Source organism: Poromitra crassiceps (genome assembly GCF_964638095.1).
Source record: "Poromitra crassiceps genome assembly, chromosome: 9".
Lineage (NCBI taxonomy): Eukaryota > Metazoa > Chordata > Actinopteri > Beryciformes > Melamphaidae > Poromitra > Poromitra crassiceps.
This window is the reverse complement of record NC_139630.1, coordinates 13323583-13341144: the sequence shown is the minus strand read 5'-3', so window position 1 is coordinate 13341144 and position 17562 is coordinate 13323583. Positions and strand designations below refer to the sequence as shown.

Sequence of the window (17562 nt, the reverse complement as noted above, 5' to 3'; positions counted from 1 at the left end):
TATAAAAATCAATGATAATTCATGTTAATGTTTACTCCAAGAAACCAGATAGTAGTTGTATCATTCCATGGCAAACGTATGTGATGAAAATCGCTTCATCTTGCTCAATTCGGAAAGATGGAGAGGTCAGGGAGGGTCCATGGCCAAACCAGTGGTACGCAACCAACCTTGCCCTACTCAGGAGCCAAACTGACAAAAAAAAATCTTTGGAAGAGCCGCAATCCCCCAAAAAGTCCCTTTCCTCCCTTTATTTTTTTTAAGATTCGTATTTATTTATTTATTTATTTATTTATTTATTTATTTATTTATTTTAAGTAGCAGGACTTAAAAGAGCCACAACTACCCATAAAGGAGCCGCATGTGGTATAGCCTCGGTTTGAGTAGCCTATCACTGGGCCAAACCATCGACAGTCCAAACCCCAAGTTCTAAAGTTTGACTTGAAAGCTTGAACAGTATTTTTCAACCCAGAACCTTGTATCTGCCATCTTTACCTGACCTCAGTGCAGCAATTTCATCCATGTGTGCTACCCCTGTATTTGTGATATTTCCAATTGTACTTGAAGGCAGCATAAATGCCCATCTGACTTCATCGTGACAGTTGGCCCATATATGGAGTGGAAGTAGATGTCCTGCACTGGGTTGCACACACTGTCAAAAAAAGAGAAGGAAAAAAAGTTTGTGCAAATTGGATCAGCTGGTGTCTGCTATTAACTGAACAGAGTTGTACCACAGACATGCTCCTACCCCATATAATGTCAGATAAGGCAATGCCAAGTTCCCCCTTCCACGCTTCTCTGATCCTTTCAGTAGAGGCTATAGCACAGTTGTCAAGCAGACATACAAATCTAGAGATGAGATGCTTGGAGTGAGGAGGACTCAATAAAACATTGAAAAAAGCATGCTCATTTGGGAGTGCTTTAAAAGCCTGGATCTTGGATCGAACATAATTTCTGATTTGCAGGTATGTGAGCCAGTGCGTGCTGGACAGCTCAAACTTCCTCTTCAGTAGGTCAAAGGATGCAAAATGACCATCTATGTATAGGTCTTCTTTAATGAAAGTCAGCCCCTTCTATGGAGCCGGATTTTTTAATTAGGTGATTGCTCTAATTACCTAATGATGTGATGTCATCAGTGATGTCAGTGATGATGTCATCAGGGATGTCATCCTTCCTGGCTGAGGCCACACTAGCTGAGGCTAATAAGTTCAGTGATGATGTCATCAGTGATGTCATCAGTGATGATGTCATGTTCCAGACCAGGGGGGCGAAACTCACAGGGGGGTCCCCACGGGTCTATAAATTTGGCAATGTGGGCTCTGTTCTCTGTTTAAATTTTTGTGCCGCCACAGCTATGCCGTTTTACGTGCGATCGGGCTGAAACTTTCAGGGGGTGTAAAGGGCACCCTTGCGGGTGACCTGAAGGAGCTGGATATTTTAATTAGGTGATTGCCCTAATTACATAATGCCATCAGTGATGTCATCAATGATGTCATACCACTGTGATGTTACCCTGCATTCCATTGCACTCGGAATTTCAGAAAAAATGACCTCCAGGGAAAAGTGCAATGGACGGGCATTCAAGATGGAATTCCAAGTCGGAAACTCGGGCAGCATTCACCAAGCCCGAGTTTGCCGAGATAAACACTCTGACGTCACAATTAACATGGCGGCGCACAAATAGACACACACGGTGATAAGCAGTTACTTTTTCACAAATGTTTCACTTTATGTAGTGTTTGTGTTATGAAGCAACTTTTAGTTGTCATTTTGATTCACATACAGTTGATTTGTGCTTGTTAGAAGCATGCGGTAGCCTACTAGCCGTCCATGTTTGCATTTTTCCACGCAATTGCACTCGAACGCATTTAGAGCGGAACACGGAAATACTGCGTCAGTACTTCAGACACTGACTTTCAATGGAAGGCACCATTATAGCCTACATATAGGCATTGTGACATCACTGATGATGTCATCAGTGACACACACACACACACACACACACACACACACACACACATGAGATAGACTGAGGGAGGGTGAGAGAGAGAGGAGAGAGAGACTGAGGGAGAGGGAGAGAGACTGAGGGAGGGGGAGAGGGGGGAGATACTGAGGGGGGGGGGGGAGAGACTGAGGGAGAGAGAGAGGGAGACATTGCGTGCGCCAATAGGGCAGGCGAGGCCACGCAGCAGCCAAGCCTAGGAATTGAGCACGCGTAGCGTGCGAGATGCCTAGTTTTTATTCAATGGCTGTAGTTATTGTAACATGATACCCCTGTGTTTGTAAATTGTTGTGTTTTCTGTCTGTTGATTGATGATTATTGTATGCTTTTGAATGACTCGATTTCATACATATACACACACGCACACGCACACACACATGCACGCACGCTCATGACTCGCACCGTCTGCTCAATGACGTCACGGGGCATCAAGTTAGCCAGAGTTAGCCGGGATAAAACCAGAAGTTACGTTGTGGGACTTTGGCTTCAAAACAAAAAACAAAAGTATAAAGTTTGTCATGTTCGGAGGATAAATGTATATTGGAGTGCACAAAAAGATAGTCTTCATTAACTGTAGATGTCTCTTTAAATATATTCTTAATTCTTACTTGGATTAGGACCTATTAGCATTACCCTATTTGCATTACTAAAAAATAATGATTTTAATTTGAAGAAATGTACCGGCCGGAAGTCTAATTTAACTCTGACTTGCTTGACACTGGCGGTAGGAATGGCGGCTATGACTACTGCTGGAGGAAGGAGCCAAAAGATCCCCAAACTTTACTTCTGAAGGGCTCCGCAAAGCAGAGGAATGTATTTCACGCTGAACGCGTAAACACAGTCCCGTCACGGAACAGAGGGAGAACAAGTCCTGCTGTATCCAGCGAGGTGAACGTGCCAGACGTCCAGGCTAAAGCAGAGGGACGCACTTTCGGACTTGCTAGTTAGCTTCAGTGACACTGACTTTGATTCAAGGTAGCTAGCGGTTAGCTCGCTGGCTTGTACTAAGCCAGCTGTTGGCTACTTGGCTCGGCTAGCCCAACAAGTTCAGTGATTAGCTTGTGTGGAAGAATTCCACGTCTGAATAGTTGAGTGGCGTTCGCCTCGGATTGCATGCAGGCTGTGTGTGTGTGGGACTTTTACCCAAACCCGGATCAGAAGACAAGACGGCACAAGAGCGGCAGCTCGTTGCTCATATCATCATTGCTAACCTTAAACGTTAGCTAGTGCAGTAACGCTAGCTATAGTTGGGATCCTGAAGTCTCGCCCATTTTTGGATCCTGCCCCAGCCATTGGCCACGGGCTAATCAATAGCCAACTAGTCCGCTTCTAGGGTTCGTTTGGTACTACAATGGAAAGTCTCACATTAACTGATGTGGAGCAGAAATATTACTCGGATTTGTTCGTTTATTGCGACACGGACAACACCAAAAAAGTGGCTTCTAATGGAAGAGTTCTTGACCTTTTCCGGGCGGCCCAGCTACCCAGCGAAGTTGTCCTGCAGGTAAGCTAACGTTAGCAAGTTACAGTCTATAATCTAAACTATCAGACTACTAACGTTACGAGGCTGGTGACCAAACGCAGCGATGTTATTTAAGACATTTGACAGACTCGCTTGGCTGTCAAAGCTGACCTGCCATCCGGGAAAGCTATCGTTAGCCTTGTTGGTTAGCGTTGCGTAGCAAAAGAGACACACCTTCTTCTGGGCTAATGTTAGCTTTAGCCAAATCCAAGTAACACAATCTGAAATCAATTTGAGCATTCATTTGTGATCTTACACATACATGAGCTGTTATGTCATCTGCACTCCCAACTATAATTGGGTATTGTCAGTCTGTGACTCGTGTTGAATAGCTTTGTAATGTAAAAGAATGGTGTCCTCATCTAGCCTAGGTAAACCCAGCCACCTGAGAACAGGTCTGAGAGCAGGTCACGTGGGGGATGGGTTTACCCAGGCTAGTCCTCATCACCCCTCTGCTCCAGCTCACTGCCCACTCTTTCCTGTCCTCATCAACATCTGCTTGTCTGTTCGCCGCTGGATTGAGCTGACTTGGTGGAAATGCAAAACCAGTGTCACGGTGCCCACACAGTGTGCTCTGTACAAAGTCGTCACATCACCTGATCCAACAGAATTGTGTCTCTAAACCCAGTGGGAGATGCTGCAAACATACTATGACCAAATAAAACAATTCTGATTCTGATTCCAAAAGTAAAGTCAGTTGCTTATATAGGCCTAATTCTTGTCAGCCCATATTGGTCAAACTGAGACATGTGCTCCTAACTTACCACAGGATTGGTGTTGTGGTCACTCCACATGAGCCTACCCAGAGCCTGCCTGGTCTGTGTTTGAGTTGTGAGGTGTAAGTTGCCAGAGCCTGCCTGGTCTGTCTTTGAGTTGTGAGGTGTGAGTAGCCAGAGCCTGCCTGGTCTGTCTTTGAGTTGTGAGGTGTGAGTAGTAGCCAGAGCCTGCCTGGTCTGTCTTTGAGTTGTGAGGTGTGAGTAGTAGCCAGAGCCTGCCTGGCCTGTCTTTGAGTTGTGAGGTGTGAGTAGTAGCCAGAGAGCCTGCCTGGTCTGTCTTTGAGTTGTGAGGTGTGAGTAGTAGCCAGAGCCTGCCTGGTCTGTCTTTGAGTTGTGAGGTGTGAGTAGTAGCCAGAGCCTGCCTGGCCTGTCTTTGAGTTGTGAGATATGAGTAGTAGCCAGAGCCTGCCTGGTCTGTCTTTGAGTTGTGAGGTGTGAGTAACCAGAGCCTGCCTGGTCTGTCTTTGATTTGTGAGGTGTGATTAGCCAGAACCTGCCTGGCCTGTCTTTGAGTTGTGAGATGTGAGTAGTAGCCAGAACCTGCCTGGCCTGTCTTTGAGTTGTGAGGTGTGAGTAGTAGCCAGAGCCTGCCTGGCCTGTCTTTGAGTTGTGAGATATGAGTAGTAGCCAGAACCTGCCTGGCCTGTCTTTGAGTTGTGAGGTGTGAGTAACCAGAGCCTGCCTGGTCTGTCTTTGAGTTGTGAGATGTGAGTAGTAGCCAGAACCTGCCTGGCCTGTCTTTGAGTTGTGAGGTGTGAGTAACCAGAGCCTGCCTGGTCTGTCTTTGATTTGTGAGGTGTGATTAGCCAGAACCTGTCTGGTCTGTCTTTGAGTTGTGAGATGTGAGTAGTAGTTAGGGATGTGCAGGACTAGTCGTTTAATCGTTTAACCGCCTACTCATTTATTAATCGTTTAGTATTTTACTAGTCGGTTAAACACTGCATCTTTTTCTTCACGCCTCCACCTCGTTGTAAACAGGCTGAGCAGCATCTAACTCTGAATTAACTAATAATTTAGCCAATTGTATGTAACATACCAAATAAAAGCAAACGGCAATGTCTAAGAATGCAACGCCATGTAACTGGCTTGTTAAGTCTCGCATTCCAGGGAATTACGTTAACGTCTGCGGGTCTTATAGACGTAAGTGGCTCGAGCGCAACTCTGAGGAGAGAAAACTATCTGAAGCTTTCTTTGTTGGAGTCCAGGTATGTTTTACAAGAAAATGCTCGTCGTCATTGTCGACGATAACGTTATCTGACCTGGCTAACAGTGGATACTCGCTTGCTTGCTGTGTACCGAGCTCAAAGTAGTAGGCTACATTCTTTATTTTGCCCCCTTCACTGTCCGCTCCAAAAACAACTCTCTTATTTTGCGCCGTGACCGCCGGAAGTGTTAAAAGGACCCGGAAGAATTTGGCCTACTGTAAGGTCTGAACATAAGGTGAATACTTTGATATAAAAACCAATAAACGGGGCAACTCCAATCTTGAACAATCTCAGCATGAGACGCCAGCTCTATTATTCTTCCCCTTCCAGCATAACCTAGCGTCAAGCGCCCCCACAACAACACACACACACTTCCGTTTCCTGTCTCCAACATAAGAGCCTACAGTGCATTGGCTGTCTAGAACGTAAACATAAATTATATAGCACCTTCATAAAAATAGCTTGCACAATCATGCAAGACACGCTGGAACTCCGTCCTACAACATTATTCATAATAAATGCCATGCATTGCATTGGCAAACGTATCAGAAATGTATTTCTCTTTAATTTGTTCACCTTTATTCAGTCAGTTGTTATATCAATAGAATTTAAATGAAGTACTAGTACTAGTAGCCAGAGTCTGCCTGGCCTGTCTTTGAGTTGTGAGGTGTGAGTGAGTAGCAGCCAGATCCATTCTCGTGACTCCAGCTCTCTCAACAGGCTAATATTTGCAGTTTGTGAGTCAGCATCCCTTTCAAGGTCAACAGGGGAGCTGTGTGCAACAATGACAATCTGTTGTAATCTTCGACTACTCCCAATCTGTATGATGGTCCTTCTGCTGGCTTGTGAAACGCATGCAGTGAGTGTGTCATGTTGTAACAGCTGAGGAAAGTCATCGGTGTCTTTAGTTTGTATGCACGGCATACTCAGATAAGCACTTGATCAGCAAAAAAATCTTCAGCCAGCTGTTGGTGGTGGTGTTGTGCTTCTCAATTCTTAGGAACTCATACCTAAGGACTCATCATGATTGTTATGAAGTTCACCTCCCTGGGGGTACATCAGCTCCTGGTTTCTAATATACTCATACAGCTCAAATATATGCACTGTAGTACAGAGTACACTCTCACCAGACTGTGCATCGTCTCATGAAGTGTTTCCATTCGATTACGATTCATCTGTCAACGATTCGATTCGATTCCACGATGCATCACGATACAGCTCAAAGTATTGCAGCTCCAAGTATCAAATCCTCAATTTTCTGTATTATTACTGCACATGGCTACTTTTTCATCAATTAACACATTGACTGCCAGCCGTTTTTTTCTTGCTGTAGGTAGCTTCTGCCAAGGCGTTTTTTGAGGATTATGGCTCATTTTACAAGAGCCGAGGATTGTTTTCTGCTTGGACTTGGTGAACATACAATATCTCAAAAGTACTAATAGAATGTGTACTTTCTCTGTCTAAAAGAGTTAGTTTGTAGAGTTAGTAGTTATGTAGATATTAGCCGTTGAGTACAGCATGGTTTCAGGGTCTGAGGCAGAAAGCTGAGATAATCGCAGTTTTGTGAAATTCAATCAAACAGGCAGAAAAGTCACTTTAACCATTTATTTTTGCCATCAGTGAGACATCAGACATCTGAACAATAGTTGTTTTCAATAATGGAGGAATAATACCATAATAAAATAAATAAATGTCAAAATAAATACAAAACAACAGCAGACCACAGGTCACTCAGCTTTTTTTTTTTTTTTACATGTTTTTTTTTTTATTGTTTTTTTCGGTTCGTGATCAAACCGGTTTGGGCTCGTACACCGAATCCAGAACTGCTCCAAAATGTAATGGGTACTTCCTTGGCCCATGTTACACCCATCCACAAAGTTACATGAAAATCGGCAGGTGCTTTTTATGTATTCCTGCTAGCTAGCAAACAATCAAACAAAGTGCATCAAAAACAGGCAGTTTTTTTTTTTTTTTTACGACCCATGCCTACTTGTGCCACCGAGCACGGTTCCTCTCTGAGTGGTACACCTCATAGCACTCAGCCCTGTGTAATGGGACATTACACATGACACAACGGTAGCGTGACTCGCTTCTAACACCTCTCTCTAGACAAACTCTACACCTCCTCGTTGGGCCAGCTTTTTTGCATGTGGCTGGATACATGGCCATGTGATGGCCCGCTAGATCGACATCCAGCCTGCTTGGAGGGTCCAGGTATGGTGCCCGGCCCGGCCTGGTTGCAGGTTGGTCACTGCCCTCCCCCCCACCCCCCACCTCCTCCCCGCCACCCCCCACCCCAGCCCCCACCTCCACCCCAGCCCCCACCTCCTCCTCCTCCACCCCAGCCCCCACCTCCTCCTCCACCACAGGTCTGGTCCATGCAGTGACAACACTCAGGATGAAAGCCATCAATGTTTTACACTTTCTCTGGCGTTTAGCTGGGTGTTTAGCTTTGTACAGCACAAAGGCGTTATAAAAAGACATTTGAAACATGTACATGACAAACTTGAATGGCCACCTGGATGTCTTCCTGGCAAAGGGATAGTAGGCAATGTTCTGGTCCAATCTGTCTACCCCATTCATGTACTTGTTGTAGTCGACAACGCACTTGGGTTTTGCATGTGGGACCCTCTCTCTGCTGCCTTTCTGCCTGACCTGCACCGTCTCCATCGTGTCATCGTGCAGCGTGGAAACCATTTTGACGATGCGCTTGTCTCGCCAGGCCAGAACCATGGTGCCACCATTGTGGCGCATGACAGTTTCCCCCAGCTTCACGGTGTGGTTGGTAACCTTTGTAGCAGGTGGCTCGCCCCTGTTCCTCCTCAGAGTGCCACAGACATGTGTCTGACACTCCAGCAGCTGTGCACACATTCCAACAGAGTTGTAATAGTTGTCCATGTATAAGTGGTACCCCTGCCCTGCCAAGTCCCCGAGGAGGAACTCCACTGTCTCGCCTAGGGTGGACCGCTCACCACAGTAGGGCTTCATGCTGTAGCAGTAACCTGTCTCGGAGTCACAGAGGATGTATGATTTTATCCCATACTTTATGGGTTTCTGTGGGTTGTACACCTTGAAGGCCAACCGCCCACGCCACAGGAGCATCCCCTCATCAATACTAATGTTTTGACTTGGTGTCAACATGGCTCTGAACTTTTCTAACAGGTCGTTCAATACTGGCCGGACCTTGTACAACCTGTCTGCACCATCAACATCAAAATTGTTAGAGAAATGGAGGAATCGTGTCAGGAGCTGAAAGCGGTTGCGAGACATGGTTCTGGGGAAGTGGGGGGTAGCAGTCACTTCATCTGTGGTCCAGTACATGGACAGTTCAGGCTTCTGCACGATCCCAGTGAGGAAGTACAGTCCCAAGAAGCTCTTGATTTCTGCCACATCAGTGTCCTTCCACCTCCCAAGCCTCGAATGTGGCAGAGCCTCGCTCACCTGACTGATGCACTGATGAGCATACAAGTTAGTTTGTGCTACGATGGCCTGGAGCAGCTCATTGTCCAGGAAGAGCTGGAAGAACTCCACTGGTGAGGCAGCACCACCACTATGAGGACCCGGTTCTGCTCTGAATGGGATGTGGGTTGGCTCCCAGTCAGCATCACTCCACTCAGCAGGACCTGCAGGCCGAGGACGTGTCCCACTTCCAGCTCCATCTGCAAATTATAGAAATACATAATTACCATAAAATAGGGTTTTTTTATATGTGTGGTACTGAATTCTGGAGTTCTAGAATTTCTGGAATTCTGGCTGGAACCTGTGATGTGAAAATAAACCTGATTCTGAAGTGTGCTCTTACCCATTTTCCTGGCACTAGAGGCTGTGGCACCAGGTGCTGTACCGCTACAGCTGGCTGCTTCAGGCTCATCTTCAGAGTCTGAAATTCAGTAAAATGAATTGACTGACTGCTGGCTTTTGTACAGTCATAGTAATTACATTTACACAAGTTACACAAGTCATCTCAAACATCGTCTTACCACTGCTCTGTGGACCTTCGCTCCTGGATGGGGCCCACTCATCTTCAGAGTCCTCCACGTCTGGGGAAGACGTGATGTCACTCGACTCGGACTCAGTCAGTCCAGCAGCCGCAACCGCGACATCCAGAGGCTCACCCCGTTCATCATCCGAGACCTCGGAATCGGTCTCCGGCACAAGCTCGTTTCGGACGGAAAAGAAATCAAGCAGTGATCTCTGATCGGCCGATCGCTTGCGTGTGGTCGCCGAAGACCGCTTGCGTTTGGCCGGCATGGCACAAACACGCCACCCGCTCCCAACTAAACTGAAATAAAACTACTGCTACGACTAGCTCAAACTGAACTGAAATAAGGCTAATCTACCGGCTACCAACTCGATCAAACTGAACTAGAATAAACTGAACTAGAATAAAGGCTAAATACTAAAATGAACTGACGCTAAAGGCTAAATGTGCTAAGCTAACTACAATGAACACTAACTGAAACTACCGCTAACTATCTATCTAAACAAAGTCTTTATAAAGACTATACTAAACACTACTACTGTACTAACAACTACAAACTAAATCAACTACGCTAACCAACTCGCTCTAAATCTGACGCTAAATTGCTGAAATTCTCTATGTATAATAAATCGCTATGTAATGCTGTCTCGCTCTGTCTCAATCTTACCTACACCCACGCTGATCAAAGGAGCCCGCCTTCCTTATATAGAAATCTTTGTTAGAGTACTTCCGGGGCAGCGGGAGAGGTCGGATCCACATTCACCTATTGCCCAAGGGCCTCACCTAGTGGAAACCACTGGAAAAACAGTTTGACGAGTCAAGTCGTCGCTGGCAGTGAACAGCTGGATTGTGTTTGACGACTACACTCGTCGCTGGCAATCAAGGTGTTAATACAAGCAGTCAGATAAATATCAAGGCCCTTTTTTACTTAGAAAGTGCTTTAAAATCTGAATGTCAACAGAAATGTAAACGTAAACGATTCAACGATTCATCTGTCAACGATTCGACTCACACGTCCGCATCGCGATGCATCGATTATACGATTCATTTTGACACCCCTACTCCGCACGAGGTCAAGTGCGACAAAATGATGTGAGAATTCAGACTTATTGCGGAACAGAACAGGCCAGTTGAACATCCTGATGATGATGATGGATGTGATTTAAAGCAGTTAAATTACAATTTGATTGCAAAAGGCATTTGAGAATATGGGTAAGGGATGTAAAAATAACGGTATTTTGTGCAATATGCATTATGCACGGTGCCTCACGCAACTACAAGTAAGGATACGTTAAGTAAGTTCATAATGGAGGACGCTTGTGTAAACATTAGGGATGGGCAACAAATTTTGAATGTTCAAATCATCGTTTTTATGATCAAGATCGACTTTTATTATTGAAAGTCGAAAATCGTTTAATTATCATTTATTAAAAAAAAAATTTTTACCAGCGCCGGTCTCTGTTTAAGAATGACACGTGCGGAACAGAACGGCTCTGACAGTAGCAGCACCCAGTAGCTCTAGAAATGTAGTAGAAACGGTCTTAAACTGTCTATGTTACAGCAACACTCCGCCACAAGGAAACGCTTTCAAGGCTTGTTACTGCATGAAGAAAAGCTGATATTCTGTCTACCGTTCCCTGGGCCATCCCGGCACTACGCTAATGCTAACGTTGCTAACGGCTAACGTAGGCTCAGGTCTGGCTGCCTTAAGCCCCCGTTCACACAGGACGCCGAAGCAACGCTCAACCTAAGCTCTACCTACGCTGAACCCACAAGTTTCATTTAGGCGTCCTTGTTAACAGGCGAAGCCGTTCACACCACCCGCGCGCGTGTCACGCTGAAGCCTCGCCGAAGCCACGCTCACGCCACGCTCAAGCGATCGTTCAGGATTCACGCCGATTTTCCAGGCGCGTGAAGCCAGGTATGAAGTCAATGAGAGTTGTGGGCGGGTTCAAGGTGCGAGAGTAGGCTCTGAGAGGAAAAGAGAAGGCTTCTTGTGTGAACGGTTAGGCGTACGTTCAGCTTGTGCTGCTTCAAGCTTCAGTTCTGCTTACGTTCGGCGTCCTGTGTGAACAAGGGCTAATGACAATAAGAGTGCCAAAGTCACCCCCTCTCCCTGTCTGAGATTTCATCCGCCATTCATTTTTCCATAGACCTTGTGTAAAATGCGTATAAAAATTGTTTTACTTGGTCAAACCAAGCGATTAAACTATACTTAGAATCAGGGGAGACCATGTAAAATGTGACTAGCAAAAAATATATATATAATATATATATTTTATTTTTTATTTTTTTAAGGGTGGGCGAATTTCAATGAAAAGTCGACTTTCGCCCAGCGAATTTAGACTAGTGTTTTTCCTAGAAATGCCCGTCATCCCTAGTAAACATTCTCATATTAGTTTCAGTTTCAATATTTTTCTTCAAGGCAAAAATACTTGTTTGTTTTGTAGGCCATAGTAGGTTTAATTAACACGTTCACTGCCAATGACGTATTAATCCGTCAAAAAAAATCCAACGGTTGACTGCCAATGACGTATTAATACGTCAAAAAAATGAATTTTTTTTTTTTGACCGTGGGATGTGCATCTAACCCTTTTACATCTCTTATATAAGTATTGAACGTGTACAACCCATTCCACCGACCCACTAAGTGGCGACAGTGCTCTCCCAGACTAGAGGAAGGCAAGCAAAAAGCAGTGAGAGGAAGCCATTCTCGTGAAAATGGAAACGCTTTCGTTTTCGCGCTGATTGCTGGCGGTGCGGGATTGCAAATTTGCATAATAGATTACGGGTGGAACACACTTTGAAACACGCAGCATAAATAAGACCAGAATCGCAAAAGCTTCATCAAAGCTCTCAACACAAACCACAAGAAACGAGCGAGCCGATCCAGACTTGCACAGCGGCCGCCAGCAGACAGGCAGCAGCAGCAGAAGCAGTGAGCCTGGTGACGCGAGGTTACAGCAGCAGCAGCAACAAGCTTGTGACATGCCCGCTGCAGCCAAGAAGAACACACACGGAGGGAGGAGTTTGAAGTAGAGGGGTGTTTCCTGCTGTTATGGAGGAAATTACTTTTCAAAACTATTGTTTAGATGTCTGACGTCTTACTGATGCCAAAAATGAATGGTTAAAGTGACTGTTCTATCGAATTTCACAAAAAGCCGTTTATCTCAGAATAATTTTTCTGACGCTGAAACCATGCTGTATTCAACTGCTAATGCTTACATAACTACTAACTCTACAAACTAACTCTTTTAGACAGAGAAAGCACACATTCTATTAGTTCTTTTGAGATATTGTGTGTTCACAAAATCTTAGCAGAAAAGAATCCTCGGGTCTTGAAAGATGAGCCAGAATCCTCAAAAAAACCCTCTGGCAGAACCTACCTACAGTAAAAAAAAAACGGCTGGCAGTGAATGTGTTAAAAGGATGGGGGTGGGGGCGGGGTCAATACTGTGAAATACCATAATGCGTGATAGGCAAAGTTTCTATCCGCACAATATTTTTATCCACTTATTTCCTTTTGTTTGTCCTTGATTTTACTATGGGCAAATAAATAAACTAAAACTAAAAACTAGTATGAAGAGAATTCCCCATGCACAGACAGTGGAATGATCAGCTGCTGGTCGGTTGTACAGTAGGAACATTAAGAATCAAAATAATATGGTGGTATTATTTTGATTTTAAAATCTAGTATGTTGGTAGATAGCGTTTGTTACATCCATAATATCGATTCGGTACATGCACATTTCATATTGTCAATGTCAGTAAGTGTTTGGTGAGGAATTTCACTATATTTCTGGATTTAGAGGCACAATATTTTACTGTACTTTTATTTCCAGAATCAGAATCAGATATGGTCTTATAAACACTCAGTATCTGTGTCAATAGAGAGCCAAAGTGAACGTCACTTCCTGCCTCTCGTGTACCAGCATCTGAAAAAATATGAATGGTGGTGAACGTGAACGGAGACGGACGTTACTTGTTTTGATCCCGTTTGAATTGTGCCACGGGGTACACATGTCCATTTTGTCAATTCAAAAGATAACTCTGCATGTCAAGAAGGCCGTAGTTTGTCCTGAAACTGAAACCTAAGCTTTAGTTTTGTCAATCGACTACATCTCTTGTCGCACATTATACGTCACACCATCAACAACATGGAGAGACGTCACTTAGGCCACTGGTTGTGTGCGTAGTCTTTCTGATTTATAACTTATAGTGCCACAGTTTCACCACAAAGTGCCACTTTCTCGACTTGCAGTTATCTTTTCAGTTCAGTTCAGTTTTATTGATATCCCGAGGGAAATTAGATTTGCAGCAGGCATCAACAACACCGTAAACAAAAAACAACATCAGACGACATCACAGATTATAATAAACATGACCGCTGCAATAACTACATTGACAAACATGATATGTGTCCCCCGTGGCACAATTCAAACGGGATCAAAACAAGTAACGTACAAGTAACCGTTCACCACCATTCATGTTGTTTGAGACGCTGGTACACAGAGGCAGGCAGGAAGTGATGTTTGTTCACTTTGGCTCTCTGTAAGAGTTGACACATAGAATCTGCTCTGTCAGGGCTCAAAATTCACTTTGCAAACTGGGGGGCAATTCCCCCCTTATGGTCTTCAGATAGGGGGGATTTATAGATTTTGGGGGAAATCTATAGACTTAGATTTTTTCAGCCGATACTATAACCGACAAATATCTCCTTTGCCTGTCCAATAAGCCAATCGGACAAGACGGGCAGAGCTTTGAAGCGAGGACCTGGAGAAGGTGTCATCACGGGCCCGATCGGACAAGACGGGCAGAGCTTTGAAGCGAGGACCTGGAGAAGGTGTCATCACGGGCCCGATCGGACAAGACGGGCAGAGCTTTGAAGCGAGGACCTGGAGAAGGTGTCATCATGGGCCCGATCGGACAAGACGGGCAGAGCTTTGAAGCGAGGATCTAAAACTGATGCTTCATACAGCGTCTCTTTCAGTGCCACATATCTTTAAAAAGAGATTTCATATCATTAAATCACTTATACATCATTGATTCATTACATTGGCTATACATACATACATACATACATACAGGTATACAGTGTGTATACAGTACACACGCATGCACAGACACACCCCAGTGTATCTGTGTGTAACTATTTTAACATTTTATAATACAAAATGGTAACCGAGCACAGGGTTTACAAATTAGTCTTTGCTGGAAACCCATTAGATTGCATAAACAAAGCTCAATGTATTCGCTACAGCTAGCCCCCCCCCCCCCCCCCCCCCCCCCCACACACACACGTTAAGTAAGCATAAGCATACCTCCAGTCATTGTCGATGTAATGAGAAGTAATTGTCAGGTATGAATCCGTAGCTCTGGATGTCCAGCTGTCGCAAGTTCTAGTGACTCTCTCTGCTGACTTCAGTGAAGTTGAGATGTTCTTTTTCACCTCTTCATACAGCTTTGGGATTGATTGCCACTTCACTCAGTTGTTTGCGTGACGGTAGCATGTAGCATGTAGCGTGGTTCAAGTGGTTTAACGAGGCTTCGGAAGCCAACATTTTCTACAACTCTGTACGGCCGCAGATCGTTGTACGGCGTTGCTTTTGTCCAGCTCTTCACTGCCTTCCTGCTTTTTGAAGCCGAAATGCCGCCACACATCTGCTTTGAGATGTGGCGGCGACTTCAGTAGAGCAGCCTCCGCCATGTTTGTTTTTTCAGTCTGAAGCCACAACGAGATCTCGCTGCGATCACGTTGCGCTAAGAACTAAACCACGCGAGACTTAACGGGTAAAAATATATATATATATCGATGTATCAATTTTTTTTAACCCCCCTACATCTCACTACATCTGCCTTTCTTACTGTCATGTTACTGGCAAAGCTCGCATTATCCGTCTGTTTCGACCTGATTAAAGAAAATATGTGATGTGATGTTGACTCAGGGTTTTATGTGTTACATAAAATATTACATGTTTTCTTTAATCAGGTGGAAGCATTTTTCAATCAAAGGTGAAACAACAGATATTAGCGTTATGGTTTATAGAGGGACCCTACTATACCCTCAATTTAACGTTAGCTCCGGGTTAGCCACCGTAACGTTAGCCGGCTGTTTTTGGAGCCACTGACCGACAGAAAAACCTGGACATTTCATTTCGGGTAAAACATGAGGGGTTTTTATATGGATTACGCCAGCTCTGTGAGTATGAAGTGCTTTGAATGTGCCGATCTTTAGTCACAACAAGCAGTTTTCTGCTTGCTACACCGCTGCCTGAGGTAACATTCAGGCGAGCTAACAGTCCGCCCTCTAATGTGTCCGACCAGTCCGCCGTATTCAGCAATGTTGGTTCCGCTCCGTCGGCTTAACATTATAGACATCGGCGCGCAAACAATTTGCGGGACTTTCTCCCGCATTATAAATTACAAATCTGCAGGAACTGGCAAAAATACGTGCGATTTTCGCAATCCTGCGCCAAATTTGAAGCCTTGCTACTCTGTACCTCCCTTCTAGATGAAAGTCTTCTAAGCACTCAGTGTCTGTGTCAATAAGAATGGACACATTCCCTCCCATTGCAATCTGTCACTGACCTTGAGTGTTCCCAATGTTGTTGTTTGTGGCCAGCAAACAATACAAGCCATTGTTACAGCAAACATGTGTTATTAGTGTTGAGTTATCCTGTTCCTCTCCTCTCCTCTCCTCTCCTCTCCTCTCCTCTCCTCTCCTCTCCTCTCCTCTCCTCTCCTCTCCTCTCCTCTCCTCCTCTCCTCTCCTCTCCTCTCCTCTCTTCTCCTCCTCTCCTCTCCTCTCCTCTCCTCTCCTCTCCTCTCCTCTCCTCTCCTCTCTTCTCCTCCTCTCTCCTCTCCTCTCCTCTCCTCCTCTCCCCTCCTCTCTTCTCCTCTCCTCTCCTCTCCTCTCCTCTCCTCTCTTCTCCTCTCCTCTCCTCTCCTCTCCTCTCTTCTCCTCCTCTCTCCTCTCCTCTCCTCTCCTCCTCTCCCCTCCTCTCCTCTCCTCTCCTCTCCTCTCCTCTCCTCTCTTCTCCTCCTCTCTCCTCTCCTCTCCTCTCCTCTCCTCCTCTCCCCTCCTCTCTTCTCCTCTCCTCTCCTCTCCTCTCCTCTCTTCTCTTCTCTTCCTCTCCTCTCCTCCTCTCCTCTCCTCCTCTCTTCTCTTCCTCTCTTCTCTTCCTCTCCTCTCCTCTTCTCCTCTCATCTCCTCTCTTCCTCTCTTCTCCTCCTCTCCTCTCCTACTCTCCTCTTCTGTTTGGTTCTATGAACAGTCTTGGCACCAGTTGGACTCCTCGTGGTACACTGTGTTTATACTGAGCAGTGAATGGGTCAGTAATGGGGTAATATCAGAGTTGGGGATGAAAACAATGTTGCTAACTGTTCCTCCTCGTCCTTGTGTGTGGGCTTAGATCACAGAGCTATGCGGAGCCACTCGCCTGGGTCACTTTGGGCGGAGTCAGTTCTACATCGCCCTGAAGCTCATTGCCGTCGCCCAGTCCGGACTGCCCCTGAGGGTGGAAAGCCTCAACTCAGGTGAGTCCACAATCCACCTCAATTTAATCACAAGTCCTCATTGGACGCCTTGTTAGCCCGTGCTCTGACCTCATCTCTGACCTCATCTCAGCCCCCTCTCGTACAAGCTTAAAGGGCTTCCCATGTAATGCCATGGCATAGCAGGCTCCATGGCACAACAACATAGCAGGCTCCATGGCACAACAACATAGCAGGCTCCATGGCACAACAACATAGCAGGCTCCATGGCACAACAACATAGCAGGCTCCATGGCACAACAACATAGCAGGCTCCATGGCACAACAACATAGCAGGCTCCATGGCACAACAACATAGCAGGCTCCATGGCACAACAACATAGCAGGCTCCATGGCACTACAGCATAGCAGGCTCCATGGCACAACAACATAGCAGGCTCCATGGCACAGCATAGCAGGCTCCATGGCACAACAACATAGCAGGCTCCATGGCACAACAACATAGCAGGCTCCATGGCACTACAACATAGCAGGCTCCATGGCACTACAACATAGCAGGCTCCATGGCACAACAACATAGCAGG

At 45.5% G+C, this 17562-nt stretch overlaps 1 protein-coding gene across 1 annotated transcript in view; it reads left to right on the top strand.

Annotated features, from left to right (window-relative positions):
- Nucleotides 1-3273: 3273 nt before the first annotated feature.
- reps1 (RALBP1 associated Eps domain containing 1) overlaps nt 3274-17562 on the top strand; it is a 77819-nt gene continuing 63530 nt past the window's right edge. The window contains exons 1-2 of the mRNA XM_083643624.1: nt 3274-3503; nt 16897-17020. Of these exons, the coding sequence (XP_083499750.1) occupies nt 3351-3503; nt 16897-17020 (277 nt within the window). The 5' untranslated portion in view covers nt 3274-3350. The remainder of the gene's footprint in view (nt 3504-16896; nt 17021-17562) is intronic.